We start from the raw sequence: 24,945 nt of genomic DNA, 5'->3' as shown, positions 1-24,945 counted from the left end.
TCAGCAGAAGCCACACGAACACACAGCTAGAAGCCATCCGTAAGCCAAAAAGAGCTTTCACCAGAACCCAACCATGCTGGCGCTCTGATCTTGGACTTCTAGCTTCCAGGACTGTGAGAAAATAAATTTCTGTTTAAGCTACCCAGTCTATGGTATTTTGTTATGGCAGACCTAGTGGCCTAAAACAGCATTCAAATAGCTATTTATGTGATAGTAAAAGAGATCCAGCCCTTCTGCAGAACTTTTTACTGAGTACCAACAGATAAATTGTATGATACTGGATCAACATCTAACTGGAGACTGTAGTATAATATACCTCTAAAGCAATGGTTTTCAACTGGGAGCAAATCTGCCTCCAGGGACATTTGGCATTGCCTGGAGGGTACTACTGACATCTAGAGAGGAGAGGTCAGGCATGCTGCTAAATATCTGACACTGCACAGGACCAGTTATAAAGCACAACTGACCCAAATGTCAACAGTGGTGTTGAGGAACCCTGCTCTACAAGATAAAAAAATTAACCAAAGATCTTGCCTTTAAAAACATCTCTTTTGTAGTAACGTCATCATTGTGATGAAGCAAGTTTTTTTTTTGTGTCTTCCCTTTAATCTACAGTCAGTAAAACACCCATAACTCAAAACGTACCTCTGCCCAACAAAAACAGGAGGCCAGATAATTACACACATCTGTACACTTAAAGGTGGGTGGTCTGGAACACAGAGGTGGCGGGACCCGGGGAACAGTGGAGATGGTGCCTGAGCCCACAGCCCCAGAGAAGCTGGTAGCAGTAGGGGAGACGGGACAAGACTCCGTCCTCCTGGCCCCAGTCACCACAGGTAACTTGGCAGTAGCAGCAGCAAGGCTGGCACCCCATCCCTTTAGCCAGAGAAGTGCCCATGATTCTGGCCTGCTAACCCCCTGCCCACAGCAGCAGAGCCCCTGAGCCTGATGATACCAGACATGACAGAAGCACCCATGTGATCTTGGCTCTTCCCCCAACTCACTTCCTCCCCATGAGGCATCAGAGCCTGTGATTCAGACTCAACAGAAGAGCCCACCACCCCAGTGCCCCAGATATTGGCACCAGTAGCACCGCAACAGCAGGGTAACAATGCCCGCAAAGATGCAAATAATAATACTGAGGGGGCACTGGGTGACACTTCTGACAAACATGGTGGAGGGTGTAAGTACCCATTCTCATAGATAACCAGAGGCAGCTTGGGTAACGAAGCAAAGCAGCTTGTGCTCTAGTGCCACTTACCGAAAAATAAGAAAGGCCTCTAATTTCTAACCTGTTAATCATTAGAATCAATTAAAAAAAACAAAAACAAAAACCAGCTTTACCTAAAGAAAGGTGTCTGTTACTACAGAAGCGCTGGCATAGTAAGAACTCCAGCTCCTTGAAGAACCACAGTAACACTGTACAACAAAAATCAAAGTGACGATTCTACAGAAACCAAACTTAAAGGCATGGAATACTGTAATCTACTTGATTGAATTCAGAATAGCTTTCAGGAAGAAACTCAATGAGCCACAAGAAAAAAAGCTCAGGCAGTTCAATGAGCTCATGAAGAAAATTAATGAAGAGAAGGAATACTTTACTAAAGAGACTGAAACTCAGAAATAACCAAATGAATTCTGGAGCAGAAGAATTCAATAAGTGAGACGAAGAATGCATTAGAAAGTACTGGAAAAAGAACAGGCCATATGGAGGAGAATATTCACAAGCTTGCAGATAGATATCTAGAAATGATACAAGTAGAAGAGGAAAGAATTAAGATTTTTTTTTAAATGAGCAATTTCTATAATTGCTGACTCTATTAGGAAGGGAAAATATTAGGCTAATGGGTATCCCAGAAGGAGAAGAAGGGATCAGAGAGTTTAAAGAAGTAATAGCTAAGGACTTTCCAAACCTGGTGAAGGAACTGAATGTACAAGCACATGAAGCTAAGAGATCACCTAATTACCTCAGTGCAAAAAAGACCTTTTCCAAGACACATTATATGAAAACTGTCAAAAGTCAATGACAAAGAAAGAATTTTAAAGGCAGTCAGGGAATAAAGGAAAAAAGCTTCCTTACAAAGGTACCCACATTAGGCTATGAGCAGACTTCTCAGCAGAAACTCCACAGGCTAGGAGGGAGTGGAATGACATACTCAATATTGAAAGATAAAAACTGCCAGCCAAGAACACTCTAACTAGAAAATTTATCATTCATTCAGATACAAAAGAGAATTAAAGACCTTCCCAGACAAAAGCTGAGGGAGTTCACCACTAAACCTGTCTTATAACTGTCAAAAGGAGCTCTTCTACCACAAACAAGATGACAAAACACACACAACTTCAAGTAAGGTGATAGAATCAGAAAACTGCAACTCTATCAGAATAGGTTTTTAATACTTTATTATAGCATAAAGGTTAAAAGGGTGGAAAAAACATAGCTACTTTAATTTGGTAACAAACTCACAACATAAAAAAGGATAATTTGAGACAACAAAAACAGAAAAGGGGAAGAGGGAAAAGGATGGAACCTGTATAGGCAAATGAAGATGCTATTCGCAGAAAAAAGGACTGTTCGTTCTGTCTATGAGACATTTTATACAAACCTCTTGGTAACTACAAAACATAAATCTAGAGCAGAGACACAAAAGAAAATGGAGAAAATCATAGAAAACCATCAAACTAAAATGTCCTACAGAAACACAAGGGAAAACAATGGAGATATAGAGCAACCAGAAAATACAAGATAAATGGCAGTACTAAGTCCTCATCAATAATCACCCTAAATGTAAATAAACTGAACTTATCAAAAGGGAGTATGTGGATAGATTAAAAAACAAGATCCAAATATATGCTGTCTCCAGGCAACATCTCAGCTCTAAAGACAAACATAGGCTCAAACTGAAAGGATCAGAGATGATACTCCAAGCAAATGGCAGCCAAAAGAAAGAAGGATAGCCACACTCAGACAAAACAGACTTCAAGACAAAAAGGGTAATGAGAGAAAGATGGACAGTACATAATCATAAAGGGGACAATCCATCAAGAAGATGTAACAGTTATTAATATATATGTACTTAACATGTGAGCATCAAAATATAGAAAACAATTATAAACAGACCTAAAGAGAGAAATTTACAGCAACATAATAATAGTAGGGGACTTTAAACATCCTGCTCACATGAATGGATAGATCATCCAGTCAACAAGGAAACAGCCTTAAATGAAATGTTAGACTAATTGGATTTGATAGATTTGTACAGAATGTTCCATCCAAATGCAGCAAAATACACATTCTTCAACTATACATGGAACCTTCAAGGAAAGACCATATGTTGAGACACAGGTCAATAAATTTAGAATATTGAAATCATATCAAGCATCTTTTCCAATCATAATGCTATGAAACTAAAAATCAATGACAAGAAGAAATCTGGAAAAGTCACAAATAAGTGAAGACTGAACAACATGCTACAGAACAACTATTGGGTCAATGAAGGAATCAAAGGATAAACTTTTTAAAAAAATACCTGAAGGCAAATGAAAATGAAAACATGCCAAAAATCTATGAGATGCAGCAAAAGTGGTACTAAGAGGGAAGTTTACAGCAAGACAGGCTTTCCTCAAGAAACAGGAAAAAACTCAAATAAACAATCTAATCTTATACCTAAAGGAACTAGAAAAAGAACAAATGAAGCCCCAGATCAGTGGAAGGAAGAACATAAATAGAGTGGTAATAAATGAAATAGAGACTAAAAAGACAATACAAAAGATTCAGACTAAGAGCTAGTTCTTTGAAAAACAATTTACAAGTCTAGCTATATCCACTGAGAAAAAAGCAAGGCCCTGATAAATACAATCAGAAAAGGAGAAATGATAAGATACCACAGAAATACAGAAGACAACTGAGAATAAAAGGACACATTCTTCAAATCATACAACCAGTGCAGAAGTTGAAACTATAATCAAAAACCTCCCAAAAAATAAAAGCCCAGGACTATACAACTTCACAGCTGAATTCTACCAAAGATTAAGATTTAATACTCATCCTTCTCAAACTCTTCCAAAACATTGAAGAGAAAGGAATGCATGCTAACTCATCTTACCAAATGATATCAAAATCAGACACATAAAAAGAAAATTACAGGCCAATATCTCCTATGAACATAGATGTAAAAATCCTCAACAAGGGCTTCCCTGGTGGCGCAGTGGTTGAGAGTCCGCCTGCCAATGCAGGGCACACGGGTTCGTGCCCCAGTCTGGGAGGATCCCACGTGCCACGGAGTAGCTGGGCCCGTGAGCCATGGACGCTGAGCCTGCGCGTCTGGAGCCCGTGCTCCGCAACGGGAGAGGCCACAACAGTGAGAGGCCCGCGTAAAAAAAAAAAAAAAAAAAAAAAAAAAACCTCAACAAAATATTAGCAAACCAAATACAATAATACATTAAAATGATTATACACAATGATCAAGTGGGATTTATTCCAGAAATGTAGTTTAATATACACTAAAGACAACCAAAAAAACCCAAAAAACCTAATGATACAGTACATTAACAAAAGGATAAAAGCCATATCATCTCAATACATGCAGAAAAAGCATTTGACAAAATTTAATACAGATTTATGATAAAAAAACTTTCAATAAAGTGGTTATAGAAGGAAGAGATACTTCAACATAATAAAGGCCATACATGACAAACCCACAGCTAACATTGCAGTCAATGGTGAAAAACTGAAAGCGATCCTTCTAAAATCAAGAATAAGCAAAGGATGCCTACTCTAACTTTTATTCAACATATTACTGAATCTAGCCAGAGCGATTAGGCAAGAAAAATAAATAAAACACATCCAAACTAGAAAGGAAGAAGTGAAACTGTCACTATTTGTGCATGACATGATTTTTTATATACAGAAAACCTTTATATACATAAAACCCTAAAGTCTCTACAAAAAAAGTTAGGAATAAACAAATACAATAAGATTGTAGGGTACAAAAACATAAAAATCTGTTGTACTTGTGTGTGCTAACAATGAGCAAGAAGAAATTAACAATCCCATGTAAGATAACGAAAGAATAATATACCTAGGAATAAATTTAACCAGAGGTTAAAAGAAAGAAATTGAAGACACAAATGTAAACATATTCTGTGTTCATGAATTGGAAAAGTTAACATTGCTAAAATGTCCCTATAATCTGAAGCAATCTATAGATTCAATGTAGATTCAATTCAATTTTGATCCCTATCAAAATCCCAAGACATGTCACAGAAATAAAACAAAAATAAAACAATAAAATTAACATGGAACCAAAGAAGACACCGAATAGCCATAGCAATCCCGAGAATAAAGAGCAAAGCTCAAGTTATCACACTTCCTGATTTCAAACTACTGCAAAGCCATAGTCATCAAAACAGCATGGTGCTGGCAGAAAAACAGATACATAGATTAATGGAACAGAACTGAGAGCCCAGAAATAAATCCACCTGTATATGGACACAATTTATGATGAGGAGCAGAGAATATACAATGGAGAAAGGATAGTCTCTTCAAATTGTACTAGGAAAAGTGAACAGCCATGTACAAAAAAAGAAACTAGACCACTATCTCACACCACACACAAAAATCAACTCACAGTGGATCAAAGACTTGAATGTAAGACCTGAAACCATAAAAATCCTAGGAGAAAACATAAGCAACCAGTCAGATTGGCCATCATCAAAAACTCTAGAAACAATAAATGCTGGAGAGGGTGTGGAGAAAAGGGAACCCTCTTGCACTGCTGGTGGGAATGTAAATTGATACAGCCACTATGGAGAACAGTATGGAGGTTCCTTAAAAAACTACAAATAGAACTACCATAGGACCCAGCAATCCCACTACTGGGCATATACCCTGAGAAAACCATAATTCAAAAAGACTCATGTACCAAAATGTTCATTGCAGCTCTATTTACAATAGCCAGGACATGGAAGCAACCTAAGTGTCCATCAACAGATGAATGGATAAAGAAGATGTGGCACATATATACAATGGAATATTACTCAGCCATAAAAAGAAATGAAACTGAGTTATTTATAATGAGGTGGATGGACCTGGAGTCTGTCATACAGAGTGAAGTAAGTCAGAAGGAGGAAAAACAAATACCGTATGCTAACACACATATATGGACTCTAAGGGAAAAAAAAAAATGTCATGAAGAGATTAGTGGTAGGACTGGAATAAAACACAGACTTACTAGAGCATGGACTTGAGGATATGGGGAGGGGGAAGGGTAAGCTGTGATGAAGTGAGAGAGTGGCCGGCACATATATACACTATCAAATGTAAATTAGATAGCTAGTGGGAAGCTGCCGCATAGCACAGGGAGATCACCTCTGTGCTTTGTGACCACCTAGAGGGGTGGGATAGGGAGGGTGGGAGAGAGGGAGACGCAAGAGGGAGGAGATATGGGAACATATGTATAACTGATTCACTTTGTTGTAAAGGAAAAACTAACACACTATTGTAAAACAGTTATACTCCAATAAAGATGTTTAAAAAAAAACATAAGCAAAACACTGACATTAGTCATAGCAATATCTTTCCCTTGTCTGAGGAGACATATCTAGAAACAAGAGGATAAATAAGCAAATTGGACTACATCAAACTAAAAATCTCCTGCACAATAAAGGAAAATTGTCAAAATGAAACACAAGCTATTGAATGGAGGAAGATCTTTACAAATCATATATCCGATAATGGGTTAATATCCAAAATATATAAAGAATGCATACAACTCAATATTATAAAACAGCCCAATTTAAAAATGGGCAGAGAAACTGAATAGACATTTCTCCAAAGAAGATATACAGATGGCCAAATAGGCACATAAAGATGTTCAATATCACCAAATACTAGAGAAATGTAAATCAAAACCACAATGAGTTATTACCTCACACCTGTTAGAATGGTTATTATCAAAAAGGCAAGAAACAACATTGTTGGCTGGATGTGGAGAAAAGGGAATTCTCATACACTGTTAGTGGAAATGAAAGTGGGTGCAGCCACTATGGAAAACAGCATGGAGAGTCCACAAAAAGTTAATAGAATGACCATATGCTCCAATTATCCCACTGAAAGCAGCTCTTCTGCCTCTTTCCTGTTTGCCCATTTCTGTTCCCCTCTCACTTTAAGAGAACCTAATTATAGGAATGAGATCAGTAGGCAATTTAACCTAACTCCTGACTTATGCTCTCCTACATGTACACTATGCCTGTTGATTTTTTTCATGGATAAAAAGAATGAAAAATTAAGCAGTTAAAAAATGAGTAGCTCTCCACCTGCCACAGCCCCCTTAGCAATCCTGCAGGCAGATCACACAGGCAAGATAACATGTAAAGACTGTCAGACAGTCTGCACGCAAGGGAGAAAGATGCAGAATCCAACCTTCTGCCTCAACGATTCACTGAGATTCTTCCCCCTTTTCCCCTTTAAAAACGGTCATGACCAAGGAGAATATTTGGAGTTGGACTCAGGACAAGCAGTCCACCTTCTCCCCACATTGCAGGCTTTTCTGATTAAAGCACCTTTCCCTTCTATTGACACTTGCCCCTTGGATTATCAGCTTTTGAGCAGCGAGCAGCCAAACCTGAGTTTGGTAACACCACTTCTGGGTATTTAACCAAAGAATATGAAAACGCTAATTCGAAAAGATAAATTTACCCCTATGTTCACTGCAGCATTATTCACAATAGCCAAGATATGGAAACAAACTAAGTGTCCATCAATGAACGAGTGAGTAGAGAAGATATTGTATCTATACACAATGGAATATCACTCAGCCATAAAAAAAAAAGATGAAATCTTGCCATTTATGACCACGTGGCTGGACCCTGAGAGTGTATTATGCTAAGTAAAAAAAGTCAGATGGAGAATACAAATACCATATGATTTCACTCATGTGGAATATCAAAAAACTAACAAAACACACACACACACACACACACACACACACACACACACACACACACACACACACACACACACACACACACCCCAAACCAAACAAAAACATACATAGATAGAGTACAGAGTATTGGTTACCAGAGGAGAAAGAAGCACTGGGAGAGGGCAAAATGAATAAAGGGAATCAACTGTGGTGACAGATGGAAAGTAAATTTCTGGTGGGGAGGATGCTGTAGTCTACAGAAGCAGAAATGTAATGTTGTCCACGTGAAACATAAAATGTTATACACCAATGTCACCTCAATAAAAAAATTTTTAAGTGGTATAAAAACTTCTTTCGCCGCCAACCCCACACTCCACTTTTTTAAACTGAAAATATCAAAGTGAGGCTAAATTATATTAAAATAACTTTATTAAGTTGGATATAAACTCTTTATTGGTATAATTACATCTAAATTTGATTTATAGTGTATATGTAGGTAAACTGCTGATGATAATAGCAGTGGTTAAGAAATGAGAAACCCGTAATAAAACTAAACTAAATTCTTACAGATTGTGGTTATAGCAGGGTACAGGAAACTGGTTCCTAAAATGTTGTGAAATTTAAACTTTACCTATCTAAATTTGAAAATGTTAAATTTAATGTCTACATTGTCAGAATGTCACAAGTCACTTATCAGAATCAGAAATACTAGGACCTAATTTTGAATCGATCCAAGTGGCTTACATTACTTTTATGTGATTGCCACCTTGTCCATATGCCCCAAGTCCAGTTTTAATGATGACTTTTTCTTTTAACAATGTTTCTTCTTCCTTAAGTTCCTAAATCACCTATACACTTCTCTTTAGGTACAGTTGTCTTTAATGAAACAAACTATTTTCAATCTCCTTTGTTGAACTATTTAAGATGACGATGCAAACTACACAGCACAAAATTAAAATGTTACCTTGACTATTACCTGGGAAATTTCAGAAGCTAAGAAGTCAATCTGGGTAATTCAAGCTTAAAACAAAAACAAAAACCACGCAAAAGAAAACACTCGCATCTCATTTTACTAGATCAACCAACAGAGGACTTTTGTGGAGGGAGGGGCACTAAATTATCTTAATTATAGCTATGTAACATTGGCTCTGGAAGTAATCATTTTCTTTCTCATTTCATTCAAATGAAGGTCTGATTTCTTGTATAGGCTAAGTTTTAAATCTGATCATAACTAATGTTGGGGGAAAAAAATGAACACTTCTTTCTGAGTTAATTATCCAAAATATGCTTTTCCTGGCAGAGTAAATGCATTTTCTGCTGTGTTAAAACTAATAATTCTAGGCATCCCTTTATAAATATCTACATATGATTTTAGTCAACTCAAAGATAAAGCTTGATTACATAATACATACCTATAGTTATATATAGTAATGTTCTCTTTATGTAATAAAGTTCATATTATAAATAAATTACTTACTTATAAAAGGTTATTCGAGTAGTGTTAAGACATGTTCCTTTTGTCTGTAAGTCTATTACTATCTTAAGTAACAGATATGGGTCAATGGGTTACTAAAGTGACAAGAAAATGCTCATGGGACCAATAATCAGCATCAAACCCAGTCATGAAACACAGTCTAAAGGTCAAGTTTCAGTAAAGCTTTGGCAGTTGTCAAGAGTCAATAAAATACACTCTAAGTTTGTATGCTATCTCACTCATGTTTTCAGAAAAGTTCTCAAAAGCTTGATGGTCTATAAAATGTTTTGTCATTTAATTTACTTAATAATTATGTAATACATTGTTAATGTAGTCAAATATTAAATCATCATAAAGAACATTATTGACTAGGGTTTGTTTTTGGATCTTGATAATGAGTCAGGGCCTCTTATTGTATAGTATGTCTTTATTTTATTGGTATTCTTAAGAATGATTCATTTTTTTAAATTTCTCATTACTTCCTCAGTTTTGTTTTGGAGAACTCATTTTTTATTTCTATCCAGATCAAATGTGTTATATTGCAAAATGCTATTCATATATATATGTATATATATGTTGAGAACACATACTTGAAAAAGTAATGCCCACTGCTATTGTTACCTACCAAATGTGTTTTCATGTTATGAAAGTATGATTTAATACATTTATGTCACATCTAAAGAACACTCTGAAAACATGAACTATACATTTCATATTTTTGTCTAATTTTTAGATAATTTAGGATTTATATAATATCTATATTAACAAAACATCTCATTAGGTTAATGCATTTTTGATACCTTTATGTAACAGTAAAATTTTCTTTTGTTAGCAAAATTATTGAGTACTTTGCGTCATATTACATGATTGTGTCTCTAGGTATGGCAGTATGGAGTTAAATCTTGCACTTTACAAAATAAAATGTGGCCTTAGCCTTCACGATTTTTTGAAAGGTACACCTGAAATGCCTAATTCTGGGTCAGTAATCTGTTTCTGGAATTATGTAAAGTTCAATACATATTATAAAACATTCTCTTTTTCAGACTGTCAAATCTTCATTACTGTAGGATTATAAAATTGATAATCAGATTGAATCACTAACATTTTTTAAATCACTAATAATTTTAGTGTTAATAAAATAAGTTGTAGGGTTTATAGCAAATAACTTTGCAAGGAAAATACACCCGTGGGGCCAAATACTGTTCACACTTACCAGTTCTTCCTGAAGTTGGGAAATTAGTTCGTCCTTCTCTTTCAGCTGCAGCTTCAGCATTGAACATTCATCTTTCATTATATCCTATAAAAACATCAAAGAGACAGCATAATACGCTTAGACCTTTCACTTTGCTCTTGATAAGTTAGCTTCATGCAGTGGGAGATAATTGCATATGACTAATAAAACTGAAATTTTCTCTACAGTCTGATATTTTTCATAATATACTCTATGTTGCAAAACAAACTAATGTATCCAAAGATACTACGCTATATATGATACATACACATACATTTTTTCTGATAGCCTTTTCTTTTGATTTCTCTTTGTTCATTTAGTTGTCTAAGACAGAAATCAGGGATGCATCCTAAATTCTGTCCTCCCATTCCTGTGCATAATCAGTGGAATAAAAATAACTATACTTCAAAAGAGATAGTTTACCTACCATTTATTCCTCTTATAATTAGATATTAATTCTCAAATGAAGGGCCATGTTATAGTCTTTATTTTTAATGATATATCTGTAACATTTATCCCTTTCACTAGAGCTCGGTCTTTGGGTATTTAACCTTGTCACTCTTCATGAACATTCAGCTACAGTCCCCACAAACACAACACATCCACATCCATGACCTCTATTAATCTACGCTGGAAACTCTCATCTAACAAATGCTTAATCTAGACTTATCTTCCAAGCTTCAACCCACAAAAAGAACTACTTCCTGAGCATATACTCAGCATTTTCCCATGGACATTCCAACTCAAACTTCATCTCAACCTCTTTTCCTACTTCAAAAATCATTTCTAGTTATTTCTCTCATTATCTTATTCCCTAAAATAGCTAGAAAAGCATCCCATACTCAGCTCACACTCACTCTGAACCCAAGCTGGTACCCAATTCTTTGATCTGTTTCCTTGGTATTTCCTGCACTCACTCCTTTCTACTCCTCATGGACTTACTCTAGGTATCCACTGCTTCTTATCTGACTTACTGCAGTTAAGTCCCTGAACTGGTTCTGTGTCTATCACCTTCCCTATCTGCCAGAGATATTTTCCTAACTGGGAATTAATTACATGATTTCTTATGTAACTAACAGCTAATCACTTTAGGGAAAAAAAAAAAAAGTCAAAACTCTTTAGCATAGCATATGGTACCTTTCATTCTCAACTACTTGCGTATTTCTGGAGCGTCAGTTTTTCATTTCCAACTTTCTTACAACCAGGGCTCATTCCTACAGAATCGAGCTGCGGAATGTTGTTTCATGTCTCCTTCTTTTCCACATACACATCTCTGGGTTACACTGCATCTCTCTATCTCCCACAATTTCTCATGATCTAGGAGGCATTTCAAGCATTATTCCTTATTCCAGCAGGGAGCCTTCCCTTGTTGGCTGAGTTATGCTTCCCTTGAGGGTGATGGCATGCTCCATAGCGTCTGAATCACACATCATTTCATACAGTACTAATACTTCAAGTGTTGTTTGCTTGTTTCCTTCCCTCATTAGACTAGTTTCCCTTACTCACTTGAGCAGATAGACTATTTCATTAGCATATTACCAGCACCAAGCGTTGTAATTGACACACGGAAGATGTTCAAATCCACGTTGGCTTCCAATAACTTAGCAGATAAACAGTATAAACAAGAGAATTCCCACTTTTTCTGAATCTGTTAACCTTACCTGAGCTGGCAAGGGAGAAAACAGCTAATGGATTAAAATAAACAGAGTATTTGTTTATTCTGGTTCTCATGGTGTTAATTTGTTTCTATTTTAAGCAATATAGAACATATGATTCAAATTTACTAATATCTCCTTTCATTTGCTGACAGCCAGCTGATTGGGAGATACTAATTATCTCTGTTCCTTTTATTTCGTAGTAGTCCCGTTTCTTCCCTAAATCATGGGCTTTCATGGGTAGAGTTTGTACCCAACATTTTAATATTTATTTTCATAGATTCTAAATATTAATGTTACAATGTTAATGGTAAAAAAGCTTAGCTTGCTCCATAATGCAAAGAAAAAGTTTGCAGGCTTAAAAGGTAAGTTAGAAAAACCATCATGTCCCTTAGAATCAGAGACATCTAAGGTCAAATCCTTGGTACTACCATGAACCCTCTCTGTGGCTTTGTGCTAGCTAATTAACTTCTTTGAGCGCCATGGACATTATCACGGAGGTTGATAACACCAGACTATAAACTATCTGATGACAAAAACGCTACTGTATTCCTGCTTATATGCCCAGTCTTGCCTAATATCCCACTTAAGAAAAACTAACTCCCTTCATAAGATAGAACATTGTCACATTTTCTCTAGGAAACAAATATTGAGGTAGAGTTAAGAGTACAAAAGGTTTATTAAAGAATAAACCCAGGCTTCCCTGGTGGCGCAGTGGTTGAGAGTCCGCCTGCCGATGCAGGGAACACGGGTTCGTGCCCCGGTCCGGGAAGATCCCACGTGCCGCGGAGCGGCTGGGCCCGTGAGCCATGGCCGCTGCGCTTGCGCATCCGGAGCCTGTGCTCCGCAACGGGAGAGGCCACAGCATTGAGAGGCAGGCGTATCTTGTTAAAATACATATTCCTGGGCTTCCCTGGGGGCGCAGTGGTTGAGAGTCCGCCTGCCGATGCGGGGGACGCGGGTTCGTGCCCCGGTCCGGGAGGATCCCACGTGCCGCGGAGAGGCTGGGCCCGTGAGCCGTGGCCGCTGCGCCTGCGCGTCCGGAGCCTGTGCTCCGCAACGGGAGAGGCCACAACAGTGAGAGGCCCGCGTACCACACACACACACACACACAAAAGAATAAACCCATGTGAAAAAAAAAGAAGAATCAGAATTGGACAGAGGGACATTGGACCATGATTCATACCTGACAAATCTGCTACCACCTACACGAGGAGCTCCAGCGCCAAGGCTGCCTAGGAGAGGAATCCCGTGTGGAGGAAAAGTGGGTGGGCTCTTGTACCACTCCCTGTTCAGTCATTGGTTGGGAGCTGCCTCAAGAACTAGATCTCAGCTGCTGTCATGTTATTCATTGTCTCACACTAACAAGCGAAGAGATTGAGTTCAGCTGGAGACAGTCAGCTAAACCATAGGACTTTCAGCTGGGTAGTGAGTCCTTTATTGAAAGGGGATCCGAGCCTCAGCCAGAATCTACTCCAACTGTTTTTTGTTGAATAATTAGCAGGAATATTTTTGTATATTAATTAATATTTTGTCAATGAATTCATTTAAAGTGAAGATTTACCTATATTGTGGCTAATAGGAATTGTAAAGAAACTTGGCTTTCCAAAATCATGCTCACTTTACAAAATTCTCCGATTTTTTTCCCTGGGAAGCTTTTTCAAGAAGTTTTTAATCTCACAGCTTTAAACCAGGTTGGTACTAATATATCATTTGCACTTATTTATGGAATAACATATTAAGTATTCATTGTATGTCATCAGAAGTAAATTTATAAAATCCTTCTCTATGAATGACTTTGCAAATGAATCATAGTTACCTAGAGTTTTGTTTTTAGTTGTTATATGTACATGTGGCAAAATTCATAGAAATATCTAACACACAAGATGAAAACAATACTTACTAAAATGAAGGCTACTCTCAGATGAATCGATATCCCCTCAATATATTTGCAAAATTCTCAGACATATTTGATAGGATGATCTATTGAGTTAGAAATCCTATTGATATGTAGAATTAACAGGATTTTAGTATCTTGGTTTTTAAAATAAGGTTTTCCATTAACCCTTAGGCTAATGTAAGCAATTTAACCTTGTGCTTATTTAAATGCATATTAGTTATGAAAATATATAATTGAATAATTATGGCATCCTCTGTTTCTCAGTCAAGTATAATTAATTCTAGGACTAAAATTCAATTCTATATTTCCTAATTTGATAATTACTCATAAATATGGAAGTCATAGTATGGTAGATTAAAAGTGGCTACAAATCCTTTGCTACTATTCCTAATGAAAGATGGAATCTCATGCTCTCTCCTTGGATCTGGGTTGGTCTTATGGCCTTGCTTGACCAAGGGAATACAATGTGAGTAATTGAGTGATTCTCAGGGCTAGATCAGATTTGTTTCCAGGACTGGTCTCTTAGAATGCTCCTCTCAGGTTCCTCCCCTGCAGAAAGAACACGGCAGTCATGCTGAGAAGTACAAGCTACATTTCACTTCCTTTGACAGCTGCTTAAGGAAACTCACAATCAATTGCCAGCCATGAGAGTGAGTCATCTTGAATATCTAGCCCAGTGGAGTCTTTAGGTGACCAAAGCCCCAACCAATATCTCACCATAACTGCCTGAGTTGAATCATTCCCAAATTCCTGACTTAAAAAATTGTGAACACAATAAAAGTATAGTTTTACGCCATTACATTTTGAGACTATTTGTTATAGAGATCACCAGAATATATGGACAAACTGCAAATTGGTAGAATTAGTGTAAATTATGACTCATTATAGTTGTATAAAAATATATAAGCTAATTTTTAAAATAGCTCATTTCAATGTGTAAAAGGAATATTTATATTTTCATTATATAACCTACTGGAGAATCAGAAATACAAATATAAAAGTTCCTTAAAAATTATCTTATTCTACTTTTATTTTCTAAGTTTGGAACGTTAGATCTAGATACATGAATATTTGGTTAATTTGTCCCAAATTCAGTTAGCTGACTCCAGTCCCATATATTCTATAATTTGTTTTTGCCTGAATTAGAATCACCTCCTTCTTTAAGACTTGTATGAACAGAAATCAAGTACCAAGAAATTAAAGGCAAGTGGAGACTGTAAATCACCTTGAAAACGATCTTATGCAGGAATCAGAAATGCAGATTAAAAAATCAAATAATAATTTCTAACTCACAAACCCCCACATAATTCTTCAGGTAAAATTATGAACATAGTTCTTGGCTACTAGTTACAAAAACATATCAGAATTGGTACTGAGTCATTATGACTCTCTTTCTATTTATAGACTTCTGGAGGTCCTCTCTGGAGGGCTTTCCTTTATGATTTACAAGCTGTTTCCTCATTCTTGTAAATGGAAACGTTAAAAGATTAAAAAATAAAGGAAACAGACAATTCTATCAGAGTAAACAAGGACAGACTGTTATGAACAAGTGATAAAAGAGAAAAAATAAATAGGAATATGGTAGGAGTGGACAGCAGGGCAGAGATTGGAAAACACAAAATATATAATAATTGACAATGTATTTTGCAGCTCTACCTAAATAACTGACCTCATGTGATTCTTATGTTAACTTTAAAGTAGCATGTTATCTGCAACACCTGGATAGCTAGTGAAATAGTGCAGGCATATAATCATATATACAGGGCCACAAGAGAACCTGCCTTTCAAACACTGAAAACAAAGTTAATAAAAACACTACTCTGGGCTTCCCTGGTGGCACAGTGGTTGAGAATCTGCCTGCCGATGCAGGGGACACGGGTTCGTGCCCCAGGCGGCTGGGCCTGTGAGCCATGGCCGCTGAGCCTGCGCATCCGGAGCCTGTGCTCTGCAACGGGAGAGGCCACAACAGTGAGAGGCCCGTGTACCGGAAAAAAAAAAAAACAAAAAAAAAACAAAAAAAAAAAAACACCACTCTAATTCTCCATTATTTACTTTAAAATAATTTAAAAAATATTTTATAAATCATTTAAGTATCAATAACTGCTACATGATGCTACAAAATTCTTTTTACAAACATTCAATTAAAAAAGATTTTAGATTTGATTTAATAAAGTCATTGACAAGAGATGAACTAACATTCCACTGATTTACAATAAGTGTGTTTTTAAAAAAAATTGTTTTCATAGAAATATAAAAATTTTAAAAAACATAATAGGTGGTCAAAGTGAGCATCTTAGAAATGTATTTTTTAGCATGTAAATCAATCAGGTAAACAGCATTATCCCTTGACACACTGGTATATTGGCTATGATTTTCAAGCAATTAAAGAAGAGAATGGATATCAACATAATCTTTTCATTTGCAAGTAGTTCCTCTTAGGAAATCCTAAAACTTCTTACTGATCCCCATCACTCAAGATAATGATAACAATCCTTATATTTTTACAGGGACTTTATAATTTATAAAACACTTCTATGCACAGAATTTTTTTGCTGTCAGAATCTTTTTTGACCAATTATTGAACAAAATGGTACATTTCTAGGATAAGTAGGAGTTTACTCATAGAAATGAAGCAGGGAAGACAAGGGTAGCAAAGGTCAAATTAAAGGAAACCATTAATAATAATAATACCAAGACCCTTAAGTTATGTTCATTAGCCTCTCTACAAAATTCATTGTATTCGGACAATTTTTGGAATAGTTAAAAACAGTAGCCTCCACTGAGAAATTTGCTAAGATGTCAAAGCAGTTCCATGAGACTATGGCCTTGTCTTTTCCAAGTTGTTAGAGTCTGCTTAGATTCACTTTCTTGTATTAATAAGAAAAACTTGGGTTGCATAACTCTTCTAATATAATGTTCTACATCTTACATAATTTTTTCTATACAGTAAGTAGACAGAGCATGTTAAGCCATAATCCTGACAAAAAATATTTACTCAAAGTTTTCACTATTCTGTTCTTTGTTTCATAAAGCATTCTTGGTGAAAATTAAAAAAACAAACATTTATATTTCATTTTCTAAAGCCTTCTTCAAATGATAGTATTTTGCAGGTAGAAGGATGAAAAATTTCTCAGTGTCTTAATGAGTTAGTAGGCATGACAAATTAGTTTCCTGATCTCCTAACGCCATGGGTTTCACCAACATCAATTACGAATTATACTTAAGACGTAAATGTCTTTACAGACTCACCAACAATGAGCTTCTCAACAGAGAAAGTCAACAAGTGATAAAGTAATATTAATTTGTCCCATTTACTGGCTTGATATAAAAGTCTTGGGGAAATAAGTATTTTTAAGAGGTCTCGGGATTATCCAAAAATTGCCAGCATTTTTTTTTTTTCCTCATGGAAGACAGACACGCTTGTCACATTGTACTTGTATTTCTTAAAGAAGGTAAGCAATTGTTTTAAGTGACCCTTCCCACAATGTAGACTATACAAGAAAAAAAAAATGAAAAGGCTAAAAACAGCCTGTTCAAAGTTCCTTTCTGTTACGAAGGCATGCTTACTTGCTTTTCATGATTTATGTGAGGAGTAGGGGACATCTTATCTCTCAATACCCTGAATAAACTAAGAGAATTATGTGTGGACAAAGCAATGAACTTTAGTTGCTAGGAACAAAAGTAATCAAAGACATCAAACACACCCCATTCCTCACCTATAAGTGCTGTTGACTTAAAAAAAAAAAAAAAAATATATATATATATATATATATATATATATGCACAGCATGAGAGTTGTGAGTTAGCTTTATTTGGGGCAAAATGAGGACTGCAGCCCGGGAGACAGCGTTTCAGGTAACTCTGAGAAACTGCTCCTAGGAGCCGAGGGGAGGAGCCAGGATACACAGGACTTGTTTTTTTGTTTTTTTTTTAAATATTGTATTTTATTTATTTGTGGCTGCATTGCGTCTTCGTTGCTGCGCGCGGGCTTTCTCTAGTTGCGGCGAACAGGGACTACTCTTTGTTGTGGTGCTCGGGCTTCTCAGTGCTGCGGCTTCTCTTGTTGCAGAGCATGGGCTCTAGAACACAGGCTCAGCAGTTGTGGCTCGCGGGCTCTAGAACGCAGGCTCAGCAGCTGTGGCTCGCGGGCTCTAGAGCGCAGGCTCAGGAGTTGTGGCTCGCGGGCTCTAGAGCGCAGGCTCAGGAGTTGTGGCTCGCGGGCTCTAGAGCGCAGGCTCAGTAGTTGTTGCACACGGGCTTAGTTGCTTCTCGGCATGTGGGATCTTCCTGGACTAGGGCGCAAACCCACGTCCCCTGCATCGGCAGGCAGATTCTTACTTTTGATGGTTGCTTATGCACTGAATGCCCGTGTACTGAGACCAACTATATAATTTAACTTCCATTACAAAACAAAATTTTTGTCTCAAAGATTCTGTAAATTAAAGAGTACTGGGAAGTTTTAGATTATCATTAAGCAACACTAAACTATCTTAAAAACTAAAATCTAATATAGAACAAAACTTACAAATCTATCATTGTTTTTCATGTTACCTCTTTTTTTTTTTTAACATCTTTATTGGAGTATAATTGTTTTACAATAGTGTGTTAGTTTTTCCTTTACAACAAACTGAATCAGTTATACATATACATATGTTCCCATATCTCTTCCCTCTTGCATCACCCTCTCTCCCACCCTCCCTATCCCACCCCTCTAGGTGGTCACAAAGCACAGAGGTGATCTCCCTGTGCTATGCAGCAGCTTCCCACTAGCTATCTAATTTACATTTGATAGTGTGTATATGTCCCTGCCACTCTCTCCCTTCGTCACAGCCCACCCATGTTACCTCTTGATGTCACTCAGTTGAGACCGAGAAGACGTGCGTCTGAGTCTTTGCTGTGGCACCACTTGGCTGTGTGATCCTGAATAAATCAATTACTAATAAGAAAACTACAATTTGTTGAAATTCGGAAATAATACCAAATTCTTTGCATACATCGGCGGTGGGTACTCACAACATTTTTACCAGGAAGGTGTTTTTAACCGCATTTTCAGTGTTTTAACAACTTTCTTATGCTGTAGAACTAGAAAACAATTATTACTGGAGTAAACCCAAGTCTGCCTGCATTAACACAGAACCAGTATAGCTCGGTAGTGGTCTGTACTACTTCTCAGAGCTTTTTTCATAAAATGGGGCTCATGGCCATATATATATATATATACATACATATATATATGTATGTATATATATATATTTATTTATTTTTATTATTATTATTTTTTCCCCTGCAGTGAGAACCATTCAAGTATATATAAAGGAAACAACTATAGTCAGGCTGTCATAGGTAGAATGTCTAAAATGGCACCCCAAAGTTTTCCTGCCTCCATTTCCAGAATCTGTGGGTATGACAAGATATCACTCTTGCGGTTGTATTATGGTCTTTGGTACAGTTGACGTTAGAATAGGGAGATGATCTGAGTGGGCCTAATCTAGTCACAGGAGCCCTAATGAGTCACATGAGAAAGAGGTCAGGCGTCCTCAGAGTGTGAGAACTTGACTCACTCCTGCTGCTTTGAGGACAGAGAGGGTCCTGTGTGTAGGGAGACAGTATGGAGATGAGAGAGGCTTCCAGCAAAGAAACGGTACCTCAAACCTCCAAAGCCAGGTAAGTGAATTCTTCCAAGGACAGGAATGGCTTGGAAGACACCCTCGCTCCAGATGAGAGTGCAGCTGACTGATACCTTAATTTCAGCCTCGTGAGGCTCTGACAAAAAAACTTAAAAGTGTTTGAGTGACCAAGTCTGTATGGTTATCCCCTACTCTTCAAAAGTTTGCTTTACGCCAGTTCACTTTCATAAGGACCTATATCAGTACCCGGTTTGCTAACCAAAAGAAATCTGAAGAGGATTTTCACTTTTACAAAAAAAGGTGAAAAAGGCAAACAACGTTCAGCATTTATTACTCAGGGCGATGTTACAGAGGCAGCGTGGGCCCCAAGCAGCAAGAGCAGCACCGCTAAGCTCCTTCTTGGCGTCAGGCTGCCATAGCTTTGAGCCGTGTCTGTGAGCATCTGTGCTTTCTCTCGATTTACTGTGTGCATCTGTTAGCAGGATGCGGGCTAAGGTAATTGTTTCTTTGCTTGATGCCATTAAGGTTTCTGATGGGTTGCACAGGAATGCTCTACTTTTTTATAAATAACTAAATAAAAAGAAAGGCAAGTGTTTTCAAATGCAGGACCTTTAGAACTCCTGGAGGCAGAGAAGACAACTGCAGGAGTTTGGGGAAAGTATTTCAGAACAACGGTGTGGAGAGGTATACACAAAGCGACACCTGAGAACCAAGTCATACACGCCACTTTTGCCATGATAATGAATCAAGTTTTATTCAGAAGGGTTTGGCCTATCAATAAAGAACTTTCAAGCCATGAAATGGTATGATCAGAATTAAGTGTATGCAGCTTATTCTGGGTACGGTACGGAGAATGGGCTGGAGGGAACCAAGACTAGAGACAGATAAGAGGCTGTTTTAATAATCGATGTAAGAAATCGTTCGAATTTAAACTAGAATGGGGCTGTAGGAGTGGATTTGAAAGCTATTTAGAAGGCGGACTCTACCAGAAATGTGTGGAGTGGAAGGGAAAGAGGAGAGGAGAGAGTCAAAGATGACATTAAGTTTCTGGCAGGTCTATTCAGAGGATGTAAGTATCACTCATTCCTGTTTAAGAGCAAATACAATTTGAGGTGGAAGAATTTAAGATGCAGGAAAGACACCAAGTTTAATATTAAGGTCCCTTGTGACATCCAGCTGAAGAAATATAGTATGCATTGGCTATGTAAGCATGGGCTCAAAGAGAGAGAGAGATGTGGTCAGGAAATGAAATTTGGAAACTACCAATCTATTGATGTAGTGGAACAATCAATAATTGAAAGATGAAAAGAAGTGATTGTGAAGAAAACTGAAAATGAAGAAGTGGACAATGAGGAAAGCCTGGTGTCATAACAGCCAAGACAGGAAATACCTTTAAGAAGGAGAGGGAGGTCGATGATGTTGGATGCAGCAAAGATGAAGTAAAGTGAGGGTTTCTCAAAAACAATCAGTCACTGTGGACTGTCCCAAAGCAGTTTCCGGGGGTACGTTAGAAGCAGAATTCAGATGACGGTGGGCTCGGAAGGAAACTGAAGATGAAGGAGAGACGAGGAGTTACTGACTACACACCTGTCAAAACGCAAGCTGCTTCCAAGAGTGAAGAATGGTAGCTAATAGGATTGAGATGGGGTGTGTGCGTGTGTGTATTAGATGGAAAAGCTTGAACAGGTTTAAAGACTGATGAGAATGATTCAGTAAGAAGGGAGAAGGTAAAAAATACAGGTGAAAGAAGGAATAACTGCAAGAGGAAAATCCTTCAAGAGCTAAGGGATGCGATATAGTACACAGGAAGAGATACAAGCTTTCAGTAGGCAGAGAAATACCCATGAACAGAAGGAAATGAAATAATCTTTTGTTGACAGTGCTTCAATGATAAAAGATCCTCTCTTTAAACAACTTGAAATACGTGACAGATTGTTAAGAATTGAATGTGTCCCCTTAAAACCCATATGTTAAAATACTAAGCCCCAGTACCTCATAGTGTGACCTTATTGGAAACAGAGTCACTACAGATGTAACTGGTTAAGACGAGGAGCTAGTGGAATAGGGGAGGCCCCTAATGCAATACAACCTGTGTCTTTATAAAAAGGAGAAATCTGGACACAGAGGAACGCACAGGAAAAGAGCACCATGTGACGACTGGAGTTATGCTGTCACAAACCAAGAAACTACTCGTAGCTAGGAGAGAGACCTGGGGCATATCCTTCTTCAGCGCCTCCAAAGGCAGCACAGTTCTGCTGACACCTTGATCTCCAATTCTAGCTCCAGAACTCTGAGACAATAAATTTCTGTCGTTTAAGCTACTTAGTTTGTGGTACTTCATTACAGCAGCCCTAGGAAACCAATACGCAGACATAACAGTTTTCAACTGCTAGACCTTCTTATAGATTATATGTAATTGAATTGATATGATTTTTTGAATAATAAATGAGCAAATAAAAAAGACAAAAAAAGAGAGTACATAAACCATGACCTTTTTCTACTATGTCTCCTACCCTTAAAACTCTTCAAATGCTTATCATTGTTTCTAACATAAGGTGATTATGCTACTATGGGTTTCTTAGCATATCTAACGTAGCAGTGGTTCTTTATTCCTTTAAGTTATAAATGTAAAGCATTCTTATCTTTGCATATTGAATCACTATCTGATTCTTGAGCAAGTGAAGAGGTGTAGGTGTCTCCTTAAGTCCATGTTTGCAGTACAGTATTTCTCACCTTTATGTCCCACTCACCTAATCACTCGAATGGACCCCAGAGCCTCTTGTCGTGCCTTTTGTGCAAATGCTAGGGCGGCCACAATCACACAGTTAGAAGCACCACCACATTCCAGCAACCTGACACTGATTAAAATGTCTAGACAAGTCAGTCTCATCAAAGTCAAATTCACTTTGACTGCTAATCAGTATGTGATAAAGTTCACGGAGACATGCAATTGTCCAAATTCTTTTTCACATGAAATCAAAATATGGTAAGAAAAATAATCAACTCCAGGCATGGGAGAAAAGGTAAATAAATGCCCTGATACCCATACCCCATCCTCATCCCGTCCCAGCCCAGCTAGTTAAAAGAAAACATCCTTGAAAACGGAAAATTAGCAGTCATACCGTACATACCCAGCACTATAGTGTTGAAATATCGATGGCAACCTAAGCATACAACAGTTGAAGAATTATTATTAAATGATGGTAAATCTACTCAATGAACTATTATGCAATTTTTTTTTTTTTTTTTTGCGGTACGCGGGCCTCTCACTGTTGTGGCCTCTCCCGTCGCGGAGCACAGGCTCCGGACGCGCAGGCTCAGCGGCCACGGCTCATGGGCCCAGCCGCCCCGCGGCACGTGGGATCTTCCCGGACCGGGGCACGAACCCGCGTCCCCCGCATCGGCAGGCGGACTCTCAACTGCTGCGCCACCAGGGAAGCCCTGAACTATTATGCAATTTTAAAAAGGATGGTTACAAAGTCTACGTGGTAACATGAAAAACACACTTTTTTTGTAAATGGAATCCTACATGAAATATATACTTATCACAAATCTGAAAATATGCAAAATATGACAGTCATTTTGTTAGAGTGGTGGGGTTTTGTGTGATTTTAAATGTTTTAATTTCTAAATTTTCATTAATGTGCTTGCAATATTAAAGGTGCTATATCCTAAAAAATTTACATGAAAACCAGAATATTTATTCACACATACTTAGCAATCATGTAACTACTGAATCTATGGCTCACGAGGCATAGTCTCAGAATAATATTGTGTTCAAAAGAAAATATTCCAGCCCCCCCGCCCCCCCAAAAAACGGCAACAACTAGAGATCTTTGTATGTCTTGACCTGCATTACTGGAACGCATAGTTTGCACCAATCATTTTTACTAATACTACTCTCTTTTCTCCTCTGTCCGTTTCCCTGATACACTTCAGCTGCTCCTGCAAATGTCCTAAGGCCCTTGCTGAGGAGCTACATGACCTGCCCAGCCTCCCTTCTGATTAGGCATCAGAAAAACTCCAGAATGTATCTGATAAAGAAGAACTCCCCTATCAGAGGGTAAGGAGGAAAAGAACTTAAGTAGTCAAAAGCAGTTTATTTGTTTTTTAGTGGATAGGCAAATGGTAACTTTCAGCAACATTTTTACATAAATACCCACACCCCACACAATTAAAACCGTGTAACTATTTACTAGACATCAAAAAATGCGGAGTAAATAGGCTAAATTACAAACACCTGCAGGGAAAGACTGGCATCTTTTGATACTAAGTACTCTTTACACAGAGGAGAGCAACAGCATTTTGATAATTAAGCTAAAGTAAGTATACAAAACTGTTCAAAAATAGGGTATTATAAATCTACTAAAATGTTAAGATTATAAAGAAAATAAATGGCAATTTATGGAAGTGTACAATTTTAACATACAGTTTTAAATGGCATTGGACTTGGGCTTACTGAGAAAGCAATATATTGTAGAGGTGAATGGTACCTTAGTTCTGTCAATAATTGTCAAGTTATTTTGCTTGAACAGAAAGTGCAATTGTAATTCATGAGATCTTTATTCTAAACTGTCACACTGAGAGATTTGCACTTTAATGACATTATACAATTTTGAAAGTAATAGACCTTTCTGTTCACTTTGACTATGAATTTAAATATGATTTCTGCTCTTCTATTGCTACTTAATTTTTGTCCAGCTGTGCAACGTCTAACATCGTAAGAAGGAAGCCAGTCAAGTCACAGGATTACAACATAATAAAAAGAAAAGAAAACTATATATTGGAGGAAGCCTATACTGAAGCACATAAGTACAAACTAGATAGGTAGTTTTCCACCAGGGGTGAATGAAGAATTTACCCAGACCGTCTAGGAAACATTTCAAAGATTTACAGTCTCCTGCTCCCCATTTTATCCCTCCAGTTTTATGAGACCCAATTGGAGGTGTGAGTTGGGACCCACCATTTTTCATCTTTCTAACCTCACTCTTTGGAACACACTGTTATTGAAAATCAATTGAATAAAGGAATGAGTAGCAGAATATATAAAACAAGCATATGCATTTACGACAACTGGTATAATTCTGCTACTGTAATCACAATGTGCCATAAACTGTCCTCATATGGCAAATG

At 37.5% G+C, this 24,945-nt stretch overlaps 1 protein-coding gene across 13 annotated transcripts in view; it reads right to left on the bottom strand.

Moving 5' to 3' along the window:
* The window catches only part of CCSER1 (coiled-coil serine rich protein 1), a 1,267,249-nt gene that overhangs the window by 660,062 nt on the left and 582,242 nt on the right, over positions 1-24,945 (bottom strand). For all 13 annotated transcript variants that reach the window (XR_010840963.1, XM_067035510.1, XM_059067337.2 and 10 more), the window contains one exon: positions 10,613-10,696. Coding sequence is in view for 12 of the 13 variants with exons in the window: in XM_067035510.1 (XP_066891611.1) it covers positions 10,613-10,696 (84 nt within the window). In the remaining variant the exon portion in view is untranslated. The remainder of the gene's footprint in view (positions 1-10,612; positions 10,697-24,945) is intronic.

Source organism: Kogia breviceps, chromosome 6 (genome assembly GCF_026419965.1).
Source record: "Kogia breviceps isolate mKogBre1 chromosome 6, mKogBre1 haplotype 1, whole genome shotgun sequence".
In the NCBI taxonomy this organism is placed as follows: Eukaryota; Metazoa; Chordata; class Mammalia; order Artiodactyla; family Physeteridae; genus Kogia; species Kogia breviceps.
This window is presented reverse-complemented; position numbering and strand designations above follow the sequence as displayed.